Raw genomic sequence first — 19,505 nt, 5'->3', positions numbered from 1 at the left:
TAACTAGACGAGGTTCAAATTTATCATTGTCAATAATTCAAGAATCAGGTTAACATCCTAATTGAGAACAAGTGGTTATCATTTGAAGATAAGAATGGTAAATATAACATAGTTAACTATTGGGAAACGAGAGTCTTGAACCTTGCAAATCCAATCATATTATCTTTTTTGTACATATTTAAAACTTTATTGTTTTTGTATGTTTTGGGGTTGAATCTTATCTTTTTAATGAAGTGTGAATTTATAAAATAAAACAAAACAAATGTTACATAGATAAACCTCATAAGACCGATTTGTGTACATAAGTAATAGGAAATAAGGGAAAGAGGCTTGGATATCTAACTTGGACTCTTCAACTAGATATTCCTCATTATAAGCAACAACAACTCTAATAGGAAACACATCCGTAAAATCAAGCATCGAAACTAGATTGAAGTCAGCATTGAAGTCCATTTGCGTTTATCTTGATTGATTGAAGAAATGTAGGTTAGTAATGACAAGAAAGATCTTATTTCCAACCATCTTCAAGAGAGAATATCATATTTGATTGGCTGCCAAAATAAGGAATGTCGGATTTGAAAGTATCTTGAAGAGATACTGGTATTTTTATGGTATTTAAGAAAGAATACCGAATTGGATTGGCTTTGAAAATGGGGAATGCCAGAATAAAAAAAGTATGATAGAGAGGATACTAATATTTTTATGATATTTAGAAAAGAATATCAAATTAAATTGGCTTTCAAAATGGAGAATGTTGGATTTAAGAGCATCAAGGTGAAGATACTAGAATTCATGTGGCATTCAAAAATAAAAATATGATTGATTGATTTCCAAAATAGAAGTTCTAAATTAATAACTAGACGAGGTCCAAATTTATCATTCTTAACTATTTGCGTTTGAAATAATGAAAGTTTATCTTTGTTATCCCTTTCACGTTCAAAAACAAATAAGTCTCCTTTAAGCCTAAAAAATATTTTCTTCGTGAAAACCCTAAATAAAATCGCACCCCACACTGAGGGCAAAATACGAGATCAAATGTTAATAAAATGTTTTGATAAATCCAAAAATACAAAAGAGCCCAAGAAAATAAAAAATTGGAAGGGCATGCCCAAGTCAAAAAACAAAGTCAAAACCCAATAAGATTGCCCTACCACATCAATTAAAAAAAAAAAAACAAGAAAATAAAACAAATAAATAATAAAAGGTAAAGCAAGTCAAACAAGTAGTGGTGATCCTAATCTATAGAACCCTGAAATATTATTTTAGCCTATAAATCGCTTACATGTCTGTAAAAATCATTTTTAATCAAGTAAGCAAGTAACCTAAACCAATAAGTGGAGCTCTCAAAATACAATTTTTTCATAAAAATTATGACATTATAAACAAATTAGTCATTATTATTTATGATAATAAAACACCTTGGTGGAGTCCAAGCAATCTCAATCAAGAAGTCAAGGGCCAAATCCAATTAGTTATTTTCCATGTTATTGCTCAATTTTCATGGGAGGCTGCCATTAATTAGTTAGCCACGAACAACAAGAACATTGTATAATTGTAGTTTCGTTTATTAGTACTTGCTAGAGGCAAGAACAATACCCTCCATCAAGAAATCTTTCTACGTCTCCCACTACAAAGGATATAAATAATAATTTAACTATATTGAAAAACAATGCATTTTTATCTTCTTACAGCAGCAACCATCGATGTGCGCCCAATAAAAAAAATTGACTTTAGGGTTATCATTACAGAGATCTAGATGTCAATATTGGATGGAAAATACCTCATCAAGATTCCAAGCAACTGAGCTGGTGACTCGGTGTTTCCATGTCAACGGGCAACAGGGGAAATGGGAAGAAAAGCCAAAGGTTGACTGGGTAACCACAAGGTCAGTGCATGCCAGGTGGCACCTTACTGTCCAGGAAATAGATAGACCTTTACCGTATAATAATAATAAAGAGAAACCAACGCCATATGGTGGTGGAGGCCCATCTGGACGACTGGATGTGGTTAATTAGAACCACCTTTTACGCCCGAGGTGGTGGTGGTGGTGGGTGAGTGTAGATGCGACCATGCCGTTGAAATGTAGCTTCACTTAAAATTTTCTGCTAGCCGAAAGGAAAGGTTCACTTCTCAACGTAATGTCAACTCGCAACTGGTGGCTCGGCATCTGGCAGCTAGCAGGTGGCAGCACCACTACGATTATAGTAATAGTTTTCAGTGTGCAGAGGAGACTCCAGTATGAAGAAAAGAAACGGAGTTCATGGTTTACAGGGCAGCACCAGTAAGTTTTTGCCATTTCTTGCGAGTGGCAATTAATGATCTGGTACTGCACTAAAAGAAAAGAATGCTGAGTTGATTCTTGGATACTCTAAAACGATGGTCACTTCAGGGCATTTCTTAAACAAAAAGCAGACGATTGCGTTTATTATAAACTAGATTAGAAAAAAAAATATTATTTAAGCTTGTTTGTATTATTAATCTACTGAATGTTAACCTAATAAAAGAAACCGCTAAATAGTTTTTTTTAAAAAAAATTAGGGGGAAAATTGAAAAATATTTTATAAAAAGCAAGTAAACTCGGGCAAATATTCAAACCTGGTTAAATTTTAAAGATTTACAACCCTTGAAACCCTAGATTAGAATCCAATCAAGAAGTTTATTATAAGTCAATATAAAAATATCAATTTTAAAAACTTGTCAAAGAAAAAAAAAATAACAATAAAAATAATAAGGAATAAATTTGATAACGGAAAAACAAAAGTAGGGTAAAATCGTAAAATAAAATCATTCATGACTTAAAAAAAAAATTGACAATAAAAAAATGGATTAAATTTGATAAGAAAAAAAGTAAAAGAGGGTGAAATCGTAAAACAAAATCAATTTAAAAACTAATTCCAAAAACAAAAAATCAAAAGAATAAGAATTAAATTCTATAAATTATTCAAAATAAAAAAACAAACCTTGTAATAAAAGGAAAATGGACTAAATCTAACAAACCAAAAATTTAAAGTTTTGTTCTTCAAGTTCAAGTTTTAATGGGTTGGCATGAAAATCTAAGTGGATAGAGAAAAGAAGAGGGAAAGAAATGGCCACCAACATCAAACTGCTATGAATCTTAGAACATTCATTGCCTCATCAAGTTGGGGCTGTTAGGGCCCTATAAAAAGTCATCCTAGAAAGCAGTGTTTGGTCATTAAACAGTCCTCTATGCACCACTTGAACAATGCATTGGTCATCGCTTGCATATGCTCAACACGTGCCAACTTGATTTTTTTAATTATATTTAATAAATATAATTTACATCAATGTCCCTGTGTATTTTTTGAAATTTACAACAAAAACAATATAAAATGACAAAAAAAGCTCATAGGTGAGTTTTGTTGGTTTTGTCTTTAAAGACATGAAAGTAATTATATTATTCTAAAAAGATAAAAATACAAAAATATCCCTAAATAGTAGGTATTAAATTATTTTATTCTAGATATAAATTAATAATTTATTGTATAAAATAAAATGAAATTACCAATCTAACCCTGTATAATTTAAAAAATAATTGTATCATGGTGAAAATATTATCTTGCCCTAATATCTTGTTCAAAGATTTTATTTTATTTTATTGGATTGAGAATAATGTCATAATTACGCTATTCCAATGAATTAAAAATGAGCCGTAAAATCTTTCACCTGTACTTATTTTTTTTAGTGCATGCATAAAGATTAATGTAAAATCAGTTTCCCTTGCTTCACAGTTTGCACCATTGCAGACCTTTAATGGTCATGATCCTGATTATGATCACGAACATTTGGTGGTAGCGAAAGCTTTCTGTATCTGATTCAATTTTTTTCAGAACAAAAACTAAGCAGAAACTTGCTCATGTCCTGCCACAGTTCCAATGGTGTCCAGAATCGAATCCGCATTATCGAATCCAATGGTGTCTAAGCATAACCATCAAAATAAGATCAATCATGAGCCAAAATACCAAAAATATGATGTCCAGAGCTTTCAAGCGAGAGTTCAAAAACAGGTAATAAAGTTTACATGAACAAGTGCAAGACCACAAGGGGGTAATGCATAGCATAGTTGAGCAATGGAAACAGTACTGGACCAGTAATAGGATTATGAAGCCATGACTGAATGCCGTTTGTGCCCAAGAAATGCTTCGCGAAGTTCTTTATAACCACTCCTATAATGCTCCAGAGAGAAGCATAGTTGTCGAATTGCCGCCCTTTTCCCCTCAGCCACAGCTGAAAGCTCAACTCTCTGCCCGTCCACCTCCTTCTCCAGCTCCACCACTTTCAATCTTAACTCGTCAACTAGCTTCCGTGAACTTTGAGACCCAGCAATCAATTTTTCATGTTCAGTATGCAACTGTTGCAGATGCCCCTCCATTTGCCTTATTTGATTGTCTCGGGAATTCACATCTGCAATGAGTGTGTTTACTTTAGCACTCATCCCGTCCTTCTCAGCCATGAGCATATCGTATTTAGACTTGAGGCTGTCAATGTTTTTGTTCAGAACTTCCACATGCCCACCTCTGTCAACTAGTTCCACCTTCAACTGACTGATCTCCCCTTGCAAAGCAATCTCCTCGGCATCGTGCAAATTTTTCATTTGCATTTTCTCAGCCTCACATTGCCTCAGTTTATCCTCCATGAATTGTCCTTGTAGATCCCATTCTCTCAGTTTTACCTCCAACATGTTCTGTTTCTCGGACAGGTCAAGTATCTCAGATTGCAGGTGTGCCTTCTCCACAGAGAGATTTTCCTGTGCATCTTTTAATGCCTTGATTTCATGATCACGATCAGATAGATCACTTTTGTAGGATGTGATCCTCTCCTGGAAGTCTAGAACGCGCCTGCTCTCTGTATTGAGTTTGGCATTCAGCATTGTTATTTCTTCTTCAGCCACCTTAAGCTGACCTTGCAATTCATCTGAACCTTCAGCTACTTTCTTTTGCAGCTCCAATACCCTTTTTCTTTCCACTTGAAGATCATCCTCCCTCATCTGGATGTCTTTAAGTGCCAATTCAAGCTGAGCTTGCAAAGTCCCTGAAAGATCCCTAAAAAACACACTCTTCTCAAGCTCGATTTTCAACCTGGTAACGTCATCTTCTGATAGCTGGAGTTTTACCTTTGTAAGCCTCAGCTCTTCTTCATAGCCGCTTATTCTACTCAGTAGTTCTTCATAATTTCTATTTTCCTCTCCGTTCAGCATGCTATCTCTATTCTCTTCTTCATGCATCCGGAGCTTCTCTTCCATACTTGAGAGCTCAGTCCCCATAACAATAATCTTCTTGTGCAATTCACTACGATCAGTGTTCACTGGGAGGCTATAGTAGGCATTCCCAGAAGAATTGAAAGATTCTGATTCAGAATCTGATGATAATGATGATGAAAATGAGAATGATTCAGATCCTTCCTTTAATGAAAGATCAGAGCTAGCACCATGGGAGCTGACAGAAGGGGCTCGATTACTAGCCTTGTGAAAACCCAGCTTCTGATCGGGAGTCAGCAAAGAAGGGTCATGGCCATGGCCTGATTCAGAATTGTCAGCACCCTGCACATCGAACCCTGATGGTATGCTATTGGATAATTCAGCTGTCACGTACTCATAGCACTCAGCCAATGATTGTTGCATGCTGTTGAATTCCTTAATTTTTGAAATCAAATCTGGCCTGGTCTGCCTACACATTTCAGCCTTCTTTGCAAGAGATACACCATCTTCTTCAATCAGTTTCAGCATTTGTTTGACACTCCGCTCCATCTCTGTCATCAACATCTTTACCATTAAAATCCCAATAAATAAAACAAAACCTTGTCCAATTTCATCCAAGCAAACGAGTATTGGAAGTCAACTAGTGTGTGAATCAAGAACATATTGGATGATCAAGGAACATAATTGGCTCATAAGCAATTGAAACAGGTTAGTGCACTTCAATATAAGGCTCCATTGTGATTTATGTAATGCAGTTGCACTCACAGAAATGCCGAATTTCTTACAAGTTCTAAAAAAAGGTTGATAAGATAGATGGTTCTGAATCGGCCACTTAAATTGTTAGCACGAGAGAGCTTAAAAAACAGTCCCGATTGGGAGGAAAAAAGACGTTGCGAATCAAAATTGAAAACAACAAAGATATAATCAGACCAATAAAAATAATTGTACTTCAAATTAATTAAAAGAATAATAATTCAAACTCCAGAGTAAATTAGGTTTATGTTATTTTTCAGAGTTGGAAACAAGAAGAAAAACCAAACATGCAGTGGAAGATCAATTGAACTACAACAAGAAGTTCCAAGTTGTTTTTCATTTTTACTAAATGGGCAAACAATTAGGTCTTCCATTTCTCTCTACCATTTCTTTCCACTCCAACCAATGCTTTATCACTTTCAAAGCTCATCCTAGACTGGCTGGACATAACACTAACCAGGTCAAAAGCGGGCTGATCTGTAATCTTGCTAACAAGAAACAGAGTACCTGAACTACAATTTGCGAAACACACCCTTCACCTACTGGTACTGATCTCTCTAAAACAAATGAAATAGGCCCTTCAGGTGTTTCTTGGCCATCAAACTCAAACAGTGTTGTCAAAAAAACTACTCTTAAGACAAAGAAAACATGCGGCAAAGCCTTGCCACTAAGTTCAGTCCAGAAGTTGTTATAGCGTTGTCGGTTTTAACCTTTTCTAAAAAATAAAAAAACAAATCCCTGTTTTAAAATTCATATAAAACAGAAATCGGAAACCGTAAATGATCTCGAAATCATGCTTTGAATAACATCAATAAATCAGGTAAGTTCATCCATGAATTCAAGGTATCGATGCAAGCATCTCTTACAGAGAACATATGTATATAAAAAAAGAAGATGCACGTTAAAAGGGACATAGCAGTTCACTGACCTCGGTGGGAAGAATTCAAGATCTTGGACTGACTGACTGACTGCAAGAAAAGAAAAAGAAAAAAGCAAAAGAAAGATGATAAGAATGGAGCGATGGATGTGGCCTTGATTTTAACAAATCCCTTTGACTAACTGAAAAGGGTTTTTCTGGGCCTCTATTTTCTTTGCCTTTAGAGGGAGAGATAGAGAGAGAAGGGATTAGGAAATGGAGACAAAGAGAAAAGTGTAAGAGAAGCAATAATACATAAATCCCTCAACCCATCTACCCCTGCCAGTTTTCATGGGGTGGAGTCCCCCAGGTTGCCGCCCTTTCATTTCAAAATTTTCAAATCCCACCAAATTCCCATTCAATGCATGCCAGTGGACACCGAATTTCCTGGATGAAGAAGCATGGTGGGCCTGAATAAAGACAAATCACAGGCTAATGAAACTGTTCTTGCTTCGTCTTTCCCAGCTGGCCGTTTCCCGTTTACTTTATTTTTCCTTTTGTAATGAACTACATTTGATTTGATTTGAGGGAGTATTGATTTCATGTTAATCCATTCTTTCCACTCATGTAATAAATGAATGAATTCAGTCTATTGGGTTTTTCCTGTTGTGAATTTTATTTTATTTTTCAATTATTCAAGCCAAAACTGGGATTGCTTTTGTAGTGACCCCTTGCCACTTTAGGCCTTCGTTCCAATATTATAGGTGACAACACACCTACGAGGGTTCAAGGTTATATGAATAGCCAAGAATCCAAGGTAAAGGATCATCTTCAAGGGGGAAAAAAACTTCATCTTCTTCATCTTTCTCAAACCTAAATGCTCCACAACTAAACATACACATGCTCAACCTCACAAGGCTCTCATATTCTACATAAAATGACTTAGAAATCAGATGGTGCAAATCTTTTAGAAGGACTTACTTTGTAGGAGTTCCAATTATTCAAGCCTGGCCTCCTACGCCTTTCAATTCATAATAGCCTTAGAAAGATCATAACATTTTGGAGGTTTTCAAAATCCTCATTAATGGTTTCGTTTATGAGAAATTAACTTCAAGAAAAAAAACTAGTTCCATTCTCGTATTCCACATTTTTTTTTTTTGTTTCTTTCCATGGTTGACAACCAATAAATTCCTAGGCTTGGAAGAGTCACAACCCTTCTAACTACCAATTCTCCACCAAAGTACCAAGATCTCTAAAATGTAACTCAGCTAATAAAGATGCTTGTTGTGGCCACACAAGAGTAGCACACATGAGTAGTTAAAGGCCTTACATCTCCACATGCAGTAGATATGGTGCCTTTGTTAGCACCACCACATCTACCTTTTAACGTCTGTAGACAACTCCTTTTCAAGGAAAAGTAAGGGCAAAATAACATCGCAAAAACTTGGAGAGGGTGTTGTTGTTCTCAGAGCCCCTGTAAAAATAGCTCGTGCTGCTAAGAGGGGCATTCTCTAAGTAGATATTCAAGATACAACAAAGAAAGGGTTGAGGATAAAATAGCATGCAGCCATAACCATAAGATGAGCCACCATCATTCTTCATCAAAGGCTTTATTGAGTAGTTCTAATAGAGACTAGAAAGTGGGCTTGTGTGAAAGTACTTCATCCTCATTAAAATGAACATAGATAGTTATAATAGTTTGACTAACCTTAGATAAAACTTGCAAAATTTTCTTAGTAGCTTAGCTAATATTGTAAAACATTGATGTTATATGTAAAATTATGCCGAAAAACTTTTAGAAGATGGCCCAAACCTGATACCGTAACTTAAACCCTAATTTTATCCTTAGTTTTGATTATCCATATGTGTTTCTCATAGACCATTTTAGCATGAGCATTTTGATGAAGAAAAGCTCTATAACATTGTTTGTCATCGCTAAAAAAGAAGATGAGAGTAATATTAAGCCCTATCTACAAGGTTCAATGAAGACTATTAAGCTCTACAACATCATTTTCATAAAATTGTGCTTTTATTTTGTTTGTGTATGCATGAATGTGTAAATATTTATTTCTCAAACAAGAATAAAAATTATGTCTACAAGTCTCTTATTTTTAGAGACAAACATCATTTTTTTATGAATGGTCTAATCGATAAATTTTTTATTCTTAGGGATACATCAAATTCTTTGAATGGTTTAATTGATAAGTCATTTATTTTTAAGAATGAACGTCAAATTTCATTAATGGTCTAATAAACAAGTCTTCTATTTTAGGAAGGAACATCAGATATTTTGTGAATGGCCTAATTGACGAATCTCTAATTTTTTAGGGTGGACATCAAATTTTTTAAATGGCCTAATCAACAAGTCTTCTACTTTAAGGATAAGCATCAAAAAAAAATTTCAAAAATGGCCTAATTGAAAAGTCTTCTATTTTTATGGATAAAACATCTAATATTATGAATAGCATAATCAACGAGTCTTCTGTATTTAGGTGCGGACATCATTTTTTTTTTTATAAATGATCTAATTGACGAGTCTTATATTTTTAGAAATGGGTGTTGAACTTTTCACAAAAGACAGTAGAAATAAATTGCAAATAAGATCAGAAAATAATTTAGACAGATAAATGCATTTAATTTAAGAGAAAACAGATAATAAAGGTAACATTTTGTTTAAAAGGATATGGTAAAGGGATGTCTATCTTTCCTTAAATATAATTAACTCCTTCTATGAATCTCTAAAATCAATGTTTATTTTAGAATTCTTAGTTTTCTTTAATTACTAGGTAGCAACTCCTCTTCTTTTTTTTTTCCTTTTCTTTTCCAATTTCCCTTATATTTTGAAAGTTCAAACATTGTGCTAAGTGTGACAGTATGATGACTTCATTAAGGACTAAGGTCAAGCATATGTACATGTGTTTTCTCTTTTAATGTCTTTATTACCATTTATTATTGAGCATTTTATTTTTATTTCATTTATGTTATTTAATTTTATATGTTAATTTTATTTATCCATTAATTTTAATATGTTGGTTTGAATGTGCATGAATTTTATTTTTTTTAAAGTTTCACACACTTCATAAAAATCAATAAAATCTATGGACCCAACCTCATCCCTCTTTAGGATTAGATAAAGAGATTTTGGTGACAAGTGTGGCTTATGTCCACTGATACTCACTTGAACTTTCATTCAAATTAGAACTCACATATATGTCATAACCTAATTTTGGGTTTCCCCCAATATTTTTTTTTATTTTAAAATTAAAAAAATAAAATGAAATGAAAAAATGAAAGACTAACAACTTAGTAAGAATAAACTGATAAGGGTTTTAAACACATTGAGAACCAAACTGAGATGTTGGACAACATCAGGAATCCAATTATACCTAAGATTGAAAGACAATGTAAAAATAAAGGTTTAAATGATTATTGGATAAATTTGTATAAAAATTAATTTTTAATCACAGGCCTAATTAAAGGTTTAATTAAGTTTAAGAATTAATTTGGGTCAAACTAAAAGAATTAATTAAGTGTGAGGACTTAAATGGGCTTTTAATAGGTCATATTAATTTTATTAGGGACTTACTTGGTGAAAAAATAAGTTTGAAAGCTTAATTTGAGCTTAATTGAAAATATTGAAATTTTAAAGAACCAGATTTAATTTTTCGTAACTCATTTAAGTGAAATCAGGAATAAAATTGCAAGAAAATCAAATTAAAGACCAAGGATTATTTTGCAAAATGCATGTGAATTTAAGGACCCAATTCAGGTTGCAAATGGGGGTGGAATTGAGGAAATTAGAAGTTTGAGGCTTAATTAAGGACTAAATTAAAAAAGTTTGAGACCAAATGCCATAATGTAGAAGGCATTGATAATTGAGGGTCAAAACTAACATGACCAGGGACTAAATCGAAAGGAATTTTTAGAAATTAACTTAAATTATCTTAATTCAACAAAATTGAAAGATTAGGAACTACATCACAAACAAAGAAGGAATCAATTAAAAGGGACAAAATTGTGCTGTTTTGGCACCACTGTTCATTTTCTCCTTCATTTCTCCCATGAAAAAGCTGGCTGGAGACCCTTTTATAGAGCCATTAAATGCACTGTCCAAAAAAAAACACACTGCAATAACAACTACCACCTCCCTTGTTCCAGCAAAAAAAAAATGATCAGAGACCCTATTAAGAATCATCCCAGCCACGTTTTCATCTTCTCCACTAACTCACAACAGCAATAATAGTGCAATATTCCCTCAGCATTTGTTTAGCAGTCCAACCGCAACAGAGTTCTCTTGAGTAGCAGCAAACTCTCGTGGGCAACAAGGACTCAACCAGCTCATTAACCCATCGGCTAGTTGGTTTCAACATCAGACTGACGCCTTCAACTCCAGCAAATTAAGGCTAGCACTAGAGGTCTTCATCTCTTATCATAGCAACAATAGTCCCTTCTCAGCCACCAGCCTCACCTACACCACACCACGACTGAAGCTCTACCAGCGAGCAACGCCCTATCCAGCCTAGGTAACTTTCCTTCTCCTATCTTCTTTAGTTTATTGTTACAACAAGCATGCAGAACGTGAAATAATTCACGTTCTGCGGAGGCTATCAATTTGATCACTGGGCTGGACCAATAACCAAATTATATTGAGTGGATTTAAGCTCAGCCGGTATGCCTGGTCTCGGTCTAGCTCACTTTAAGGAAACAAAAAACAAAAAGGAAAAGAGAAAAAGAAGAAAAAGGGTTTGTAGGGCATCTACTTGACCACACAATTCAATTCAGGTTGGGTTGGGTCTAAGCCCATCCTGTACATATGGGTTTGGGCCTCACAAAATAGGGCACAGTCTGGAGAGGGTTGGGCTGGGTCTAAGCCCATCCTGTACATATGGGTTTGGGCCTCACAAAACAGGTCACAATCTGGAGAGGGAGTTTGGACATCACACGTTATAGGTAAGTTCCTAACCTATAGCATAATTATTTAAGGCATTGTTTAATTATAATATGAAAATTTATTATAATTGTATTTGATATTGATAGAAATTTGATTTGGAGATGATGAAAGAAATTAAAAAAAAAAAGAAAAAAAAAAAAAGAAAAAGGAATTGAATGAGATCCAAACTTGATTAGTCATTCCTGAAACTGGAAGACTAATGATATCAATATAATTTATTAATATCGGTACTTTCTGAACTTGATTAGTCATTCCTGAAACTGGAAGACTAATGATATCAATATAATTTATTAATATCGCTACTTTCTGAACTTGATTAGTTATTCCTAGAATTAGGAAACTAATGATATCAATAGAGTTTATTGATATCAACATTAATTGAGAGTTGATTAGTCATTCTTGGAATTGGAAGACTAGTGATATTAATAGAGTTTATTGATATCGACATTAATTGAGATTTGGTTAGTCATTCTTGGGATTTGAAGACTAATGATATCAATAGAATTTATTGATATTAACATTATTAGAGATTTTATTAGTCGTTCCTGAAATTGGAAGACTAATAATATCAATATAGTTTATCCATATCGATATTATTCCAAATTTGACTTATCGCTCCTGGATTCGGGAGACTAATGATATCAATATAGTTTATTAATATCAACATTATTCAAGATTTAACTTGTCGCTTCTGGAATCAGGAGACCAACAATTTCAATATAATTTATTGATATCAACATTATTCAATATACTAGTTAGGTGGCTCACGCTACGCCGCAAGCCCACCTTTTATTCTCATAAAAATATCAAACAAATCTAAGATCTAGGAGTGTTGAGTCTGACTGCAATGTCGGAACCACTACTTTTAGACTTGGCAGGGGTCAAGTCCAATGTAACTAGACTTGGTGGGTGTCCATGTCCAAGTTACACTTGGACTTAGTAAGCACCTAGACTAAGAACTTGGACTTTGAAGGGGCCAAATCCAAGGCAAGGTGGATCCAGCACGCTTGCCAGATCCACTACACTTGGACTCCAAGTCCATAGTACCTAGACTTGACAGGCAACCAAATTTAGGGTAGCATAGGTTTAACACTCATGTTGAATTCACTACACTTGAACTCCAAGTCCTAGTGCACTTGGATTCCAAGTCCACAGCACATGCACTTGACTGTTGGTCAAGTTTAAAGGGCTCTTGGACTTGGTAGGCGACCAAGTCCAGCTAGACTTGGTAGGCACCGAAGTTCAAAATATTGTGGATCTAGCACACTTGTTAAACCCATTATACATTGACTTGGCATGCAATTAAGTCCATGATACTTGAACTTGGTAGTTTGTCAAATTCAAGGTTGCGTAATAATATTTTTTAAAAATTTATTAATGATGATGATGATAACAATAACAATAATAATTTTATTCTTCAAATTAAATCTATGGTTTTTATTTGGTATTAATAATATTTTATTTCAAATTTAATAATAATAATAATAATAATAATAATAATATTATTATTATTATTATTATTAGATTTGAAATAAAATATTATTACTACTAAAGAAAAACCATAATAATAATAAAATAGATTTGAAATAATATATTATTAAATAATATATTTAATTTGAAGGATAAATAATATTTTATTTCAAATATATTGATAATATTAATAATATTAATAATAATAATAATAACAATAATAATAATAACAATAATTTATAATTTTATCTTTCAAATCAAATTGTTGTTTTTCAAGATTAATAATATTTTTAAAAAATTATTAATTATTATATTAACTATAATAAAAATAATAACAATATAATACAAATAATAATATTTATCATATTAATAATATTAGTAAACTTGTATGAGGAGTTTTGCAGACTCTAAGCGATGTTCAGCAGACCTGGGCAAACCCAGGAGCGCCGCGAGGTTCTGGGCGCTTTTAGTATATTGCTAGATAAATAGATGGATTGATTGTGTGCGCTATGCTGTGGGCGATTCTAGGTTGCTGTGTATGGAGTTGCAATATTTTTTGCTATAACAAAAATAACAACGATGGAAAAGAAGAGATTGCTAGGTAATGATAAAGAGAATTGCAGGCAAGTCTAGTATCAAAAGTTTGATAATATAAATAAAGTTATAAACAACAGTAAAAGTGCAAATTAAGCTGCCAGATTGTTGGGCACTTAAAAGAACAGTGTTGTTTGCAAATTATATCAAAATGACAGAAGTAGTAGTTATCTTCTTGTTGTAGAAATCCAAATCCAAGTCATTATTAGAAAAATTGCTAGTTCTCCTGTGATGGAAAAACAATAAAATAAATTATGTCGAAAAAAAAAAGGATGTAAGTTGCAAGCATGCGTAACATACAATAACATGGAAAAATAATTTGTACAATAAAAGAAAAACATTTCGCTATAATTTGATGCTTTACATAATGTTTTTTTTTTTTTTACATGTTAAATAGCCTCCACAAAAATTTGAAAATTTTGTCCGCATTTGTGAAGTAGATGAAGTTAAATGTGTGGATGAGGCAAGAAAATAAAAATTTAGCATGCTTATTTTTTTCACCTTGCTGTATGTACAGTTTATATAGCCATTATAAAACTTTCTTTAAAGTCTTATTGATTTCAAGTCTTATGGCGTCCACCAAGGAAACAATCATATCTGTTGCGATTCTCACTACATTTTTCATGCCTTTAAATTTAAGTAACATATGCACGTATATAATTGCAATTGTTTCTTCTTTATTTGACTATATATTGCGTGCACATAATAATTATGTTTTTTTATATATCATATTCTTGTTAATATACATATATCTTTAACTAATTCATTGCTTTTAAAGAATATTATCAATATTGATATAAAAATTAGCATGTAAAGAAAAGAAGAGCACATCTATTATAGGCTGTGAAGTGAAGACAAAGAGTTAATTGTAAAACAATAAAAGACAAATAGAATCAGAAAATAAATAACACATGGAAGGCACGTTGGACACTTTAGACAATGATTTGTAATGTAAAAAAGAGTAAAAGTTGCAGGCATAGCATCACAAATAATAATAAGAAGCAATGAAAGAATGTGAGGTTTAAAATCAAACCTTTGAGGATGATGAGGATGTTTTTCGTTGTTTTTTTAAAGGTAGAAGTAAGTGATTAAATGTATCAGATGTATCTATGTTTCCCAGGTTTCCTTGAGCTTCAATTGCATTGCCACACTCATCTTCATGACTATTTTAATCAAGGAGTTAAAGAGATGCATGACAAAAAAAAACATTAGGTTAAGAACCATCTAATTTAGCATGTGTCAAGGACAAAAAAAAAAATTGTAAAGGAAATGTGTGAGGAAAGGTAAACCTACCTAATTTGTTGTGCTATAGCTTCAAAATCAAGTGTACGTCGTGCTTTATAGTTCAGGCTTGTTTCCTTGTTTGGTGATATGTTCTGGGATGGTGTCTCCAAGGAATTAGGAGCAATCCTGAATTGTGTCACAGTATTTTGTGAAGTACATGGACCTATAAGAACCTGTTTTTTAGAGCTTAATGGAGTAGATGTCTCAGATCTAGTAGATGATTTAGCTTCTGTAGGTGGTGTCTCTAGAGGATGGATGTTCTTATTTGTGGTGTCATCAAAGATATTAGTAATGATAATTTCACATCTGTTGGTGGTGGATCTAAAATCACGAAAACGAAGCTGAAAAATCATGCTTTTGTTTAACTTTGCTGCCATTGCAGGTGGAATAACTAAGGGATCAATAAATTTTTTATCATAGACATAATGGTGGGCTGATGATCCAAAAAAGCTCTCAGCAATTTTCCCAAATAGAAGAAAATTTGCGACATCTTCTCCATCAGTAACAATGCATTCTAAGCGAAACCTGTGATATAAAATTGATGACATGTTCATTAATAAGGAGTTTATGATAATGTATACGAGGAACATGAATTGTTTGCCTTTTTTTTATTTGACAGCTTAATATTGTCGTAGCTAAGAAATTAAATGAGTTACCATGGAACTGGAAGAGAGGTGATAGCATTATGATCCATGCATGTGTAATTGTTTTCACCCCCACTAAGTTTTTTGTTGCATTTTGGACAGCTTGGATACCACCAACCATTGGGAAAATCAAATTCAACAATCAAAGCTTGACAGGTGAATCTCAGATGCTATAACATAAAAGAAATATATGTTACACGGGTGTGGTTAAATGAAATTGAAAAACTAATTATATGAAGAAGCTGAAGCACGTTATCAAAGTTAATAATAAAGGGGTGAAAAAAACTAACCTTGTGCTCATAAGGATTCATGCAAAGAATCTCACGTATTGTTCTTCGATTTTCTTTGATTTGTTTCTCTATCGATAAAACAGCATTCGGGGATGAGGGGATTTGTTGGATTTCAATAGGTACTTGTGCAAAGCTGAATGCACAATTGATTTAAAAGGATGGTGAAAAAATCATTAGTTAGAAAAAATTTGAGAATGGTAAAGCATAAGAGAGATGGTTGATGTTGGGATAACTTACAACTGTGTATATGTTGAGCATTCTGGTATGTCTGGATTGAAGTACCAAAGAGAGGCAGCTGTACCTTTAAGATTTGGTTTTCCTTGTGAATAAAAAATTTTTTTTTTAATAAAATGAAAGGGGAATTAGTTAGATTAGAAGACAATAAAAATCTGAAAGATTTTTTTTAAGAAAAAATTAAATGGAAGTTTAAATTACCTTTAAATTCTGTGACATGAAATCCAGCAAACGCAATGATGATTGGAGATGGCATAAGGTTGCGAAGAGCAAATTCATCAAAGTCTCGGCACTATCACCCCAAAGAGTTATGCGAAGCTCCTCACCACTTGGAAAGAAAATATAAAACAAATTTGATCAATATGTTTGACAAAAGTGAAGTAATTGCATTTTATTTTTGAACTTACTGTGTGTTCTCAAGCATGAATTCTCTTTTATTTTCGAGCATCTGTCCACGAACCATAACTTGTTCGAGTGGCTGTAATGCTTTTAGTCTTCCAAGGACATCTTAAAAAATAGGAATGAATATTTTTAAGTGATCTTGTCAAATTGAATTAAATCACAGAAATGTTTTATAATAGACTAAATGAATGAAATAGATGGCAAACCTGTAAGAATTCTGGATCCTTTTGACTTGGTGATAATATGTGCATAGTCAATAAAATTGAAGTAGTATCTAGGAACATAAGGTTGAATAGGTTCAATGGCTGTAATTTTTGTGTCAGATTTGAGATCAATTACAGCATCATGGGCAGTAACTGTGTTTTCTGCTATGTTTTCATAAGTATAAAATCTTTCGATTTCATAGTGATTTCCTTCGATAATTATTGATGCAAATGTTTGGAGATCCCTTGCTTTAGCTAAACCTTGAATAGCTCCACCCTATATAAAAAGAAGATTAATATTGTAATGAAAAAAAATAATTGTTCACCATGTCAACAACCAAATGGATTAGAATTTTCAATGCAATGTGTAATAAGGTTTTGTAAATTATTTAAAGAAGGGTTTTTTGACCTTGGAAGCGAGGTATTGGCACCACTAGAACATTAAGCCAAAAGACTGGTTTGGCTGTATAAAATATCTGAAACTTGTCTAACTTGTATAAAATTTTTCTATGGATTATAATAAAGCAATGCAATGCAAAGGGTTTTTCTGGTTTTTTAAGCATGTACAAAACGAAGTTCACTATAAATTATATATGGATGTGAAATATATGAAAAAAGGATTGGCTTAGCTTCAACATTTAGATTTTTTAAAAGAAGATGATTATTGCACATAATTTTGATAATATTTCTATACAAAAAGCATTCATTGTTAAAAATACCTTGTTTTTACATGATCATTGGCTATGTTATATTTTTTTACAATTTCAATAGTGAAAAAGTTTTTGCAAGGAATTGAATAAGCAATTCTTGGTCTTGGAGTGAATTTAACTATAGCAAAGTCTAGAGTAACAAATCAAAAAGGAAAGGATACTTGGTTTTTTATGGGGAATCTTGGAAGCAAAAGAATGTCTTTGATTAAGTTAAAAAAAATGGTAAATTGTCATGCTAAGGAAAATATTTAGAGACGAATGGAGATGTATTATTCAAACATTTCAATATATAGAAAATAAGATTCATTAGTGGTTATATTTTTATCATGATGCATTTTACCTGATTATCAACAAAGACACAATTAAAACTTCTTGGCTGGGCATTAAATTTAGCAATCCAAACACGACAGGCCCTAGCTCGTAATGAAGGGTAGAAGTTGTATTTTTTTAATCTCTTTTATAGGTAGAGCCATTATCCTACAAATGAGCAATTAATAAAAAAATATTAGGAGCAATGATAAAAACAACAAAGCTAATATTAACAAATGAATATATGAACTATGAAGTGTAAAATTGCAGGGCATGTATTGCAAATATTATTTAAAATGAATTGGGAAACAACAAATGGAAACATGCTCAAATTAAAAATGATAAATGAAATAATTTTATCATTTCTAAAAAGCATTACCTTAGAGAAGCAAAAAAAAAAAAATAGGGAATAAAAGCTTGGCAGATAAAATAATATGTTGTTCCAATTAAAAACAGCACAGGGCAATCCATAGTGATTTTAGACATAATTTACAATAATTCACAGATCGGTTTTAGTTTTTTTTTTTTATAATATATAAGGAGAATGGATAAGGAAGAATTTAAATGTAATCCAATTATAGTAAATTATTTAATTGCATCTTTTGATTATATAGGCTAGATCCAAAATATGCATTTTGAACTGGAATATTAATTAGCTTAGCGTGTAAACATAAATTAACTCTAACATTTATGTATATTGTATTTAATGTCAGTTTCTTAATGATATGGGATCATTGTACTCCGTAAATATATGTATATAATTGTTGTATATATTTGTATGGATAAAGTTGTTTGAAAAACAATGATTGAAAGGGTAATGATCTAGATGGTTGGATCGAGTAAATGAAATTATGTTGGAATGTGAAACAAGTTTAGTTGATAACTTAGGACCTTCCGTTACAAGGCAAACTCTGCCTAAAAATTTTCATAGAAATTTTGGTTGGTGAAATTGTAAGTATATATTTTATTTATAAAACTTGCAAGTCTTCCTAATAGTAATTGAGAATGTTATATTCAAACTCATAATGTTGCAACTGAAATCTCAAATAAATTTTTTCTTTGTTAGAAAAAATATTTAAGGTAGATCTTGTCAATAAGCAAGCAAGCATGTATCTTCAGCATTGAATAATTTTTAGGTATTTGTAGAATCAAAAGCCATGCTCAACAAAAAAAAAAGTCGGTAGTCTACTCATTAAATTTATTATTTAGCTTTTGTAATTGTTGATCAATGGTAACTATAAATATATCAACTTAGTAGTGATACTCAACTATTACTGAATTTTTTTATTGCAAGATTGTGTTCATAGTTAAACCTAAAATCAATATTTTTCTTTTTTCTAAAAAAAAAAAAAATCAATTCTTCCTATCTTTTTCATGGTTCAACCTAAAAATCTTTTTATTGTTTCATGTTTTAAAACTGAATACAAATGATGATGTGCTGAAGTAAATAACCAAAATCAAAAATAAAATTTTACATGTAAACCAAACAAAAACCATAAAATATATCTAATGGATTAGTGAAACAAATTTGACCCAATACTCAAAAATAAAAACCACAAAACTAACATAGAAAAGCTAAATTGACATATT

At 32.4% G+C, this 19,505-nt stretch overlaps 2 protein-coding genes across 4 annotated transcripts in view; both read right to left on the bottom strand.

Moving 5' to 3' along the window:
* Positions 1-3,967: 3,967 nt before the first annotated feature.
* Positions 3,968-7,356, bottom strand: LOC118063377 (protein NETWORKED 4A-like). 2 transcript variants are annotated; one of them, XM_035077392.2, is made up of 2 exons: positions 6,897-7,356; positions 3,968-5,766 (listed from the first exon to the last, which is right to left on the bottom strand). In XM_035077392.2, the coding sequence occupies exon 2, from the start codon at positions 5,762-5,764 to the stop codon at positions 4,118-4,120; it is 1,647 nt and encodes a 548-aa protein (XP_034933283.1). In that variant the 5' UTR covers positions 5,765-5,766; positions 6,897-7,356; the 3' UTR covers positions 3,968-4,117. The 2 variants fall into 2 exon arrangements, with proteins under 2 accessions (XP_034933283.1, XP_034933284.1); XM_035077393.2 differs by lacking the exon at positions 6,897-7,356 and adding an exon at positions 6,476-6,837.
* A 6,522-nt stretch (positions 7,357-13,878) lies between these two features.
* Positions 13,879-19,505, bottom strand: part of LOC118063380 (uncharacterized) — a 6,464-nt gene continuing 837 nt past the window's right edge. Inside the window, exons 1-10 of one of the 2 annotated variants that reach the window (XM_035077397.2) lie at positions 17,947-18,079; positions 16,900-17,173; positions 16,699-16,798; positions 16,493-16,619; positions 16,295-16,376; positions 16,058-16,190; positions 15,780-15,937; positions 15,133-15,648; positions 14,873-15,002; positions 13,879-14,065 (exon numbers count right to left, since the gene is read on the bottom strand). In XM_035077397.2, the coding sequence (XP_034933288.1) occupies positions 14,057-14,065; positions 14,873-15,002; positions 15,133-15,648; positions 15,780-15,937; positions 16,058-16,190; positions 16,295-16,376; positions 16,493-16,547 (1,083 nt within the window). In that variant the 5' untranslated portion in view covers positions 16,548-16,619; positions 16,699-16,798; positions 16,900-17,173; positions 17,947-18,079 and the 3' untranslated portion in view covers positions 13,879-14,056. Of the gene's footprint in view, positions 14,066-14,872; positions 15,003-15,132; positions 15,649-15,779; positions 15,938-16,057; positions 16,191-16,294; positions 16,377-16,492; positions 16,620-16,698; positions 16,799-16,899; positions 17,174-17,946; positions 18,080-19,505 lie in introns of those variants that run through there. The other variant, XM_073406822.1, reaches the window with a different exon arrangement.

This window comes from Populus alba, chromosome 19, assembly GCF_005239225.2.
Source record: "Populus alba chromosome 19, ASM523922v2, whole genome shotgun sequence".
Classification (NCBI taxonomy): Eukaryota; Viridiplantae; Streptophyta; class Magnoliopsida; order Malpighiales; family Salicaceae; genus Populus; species Populus alba.
This window is presented reverse-complemented; position numbering and strand designations above follow the sequence as displayed.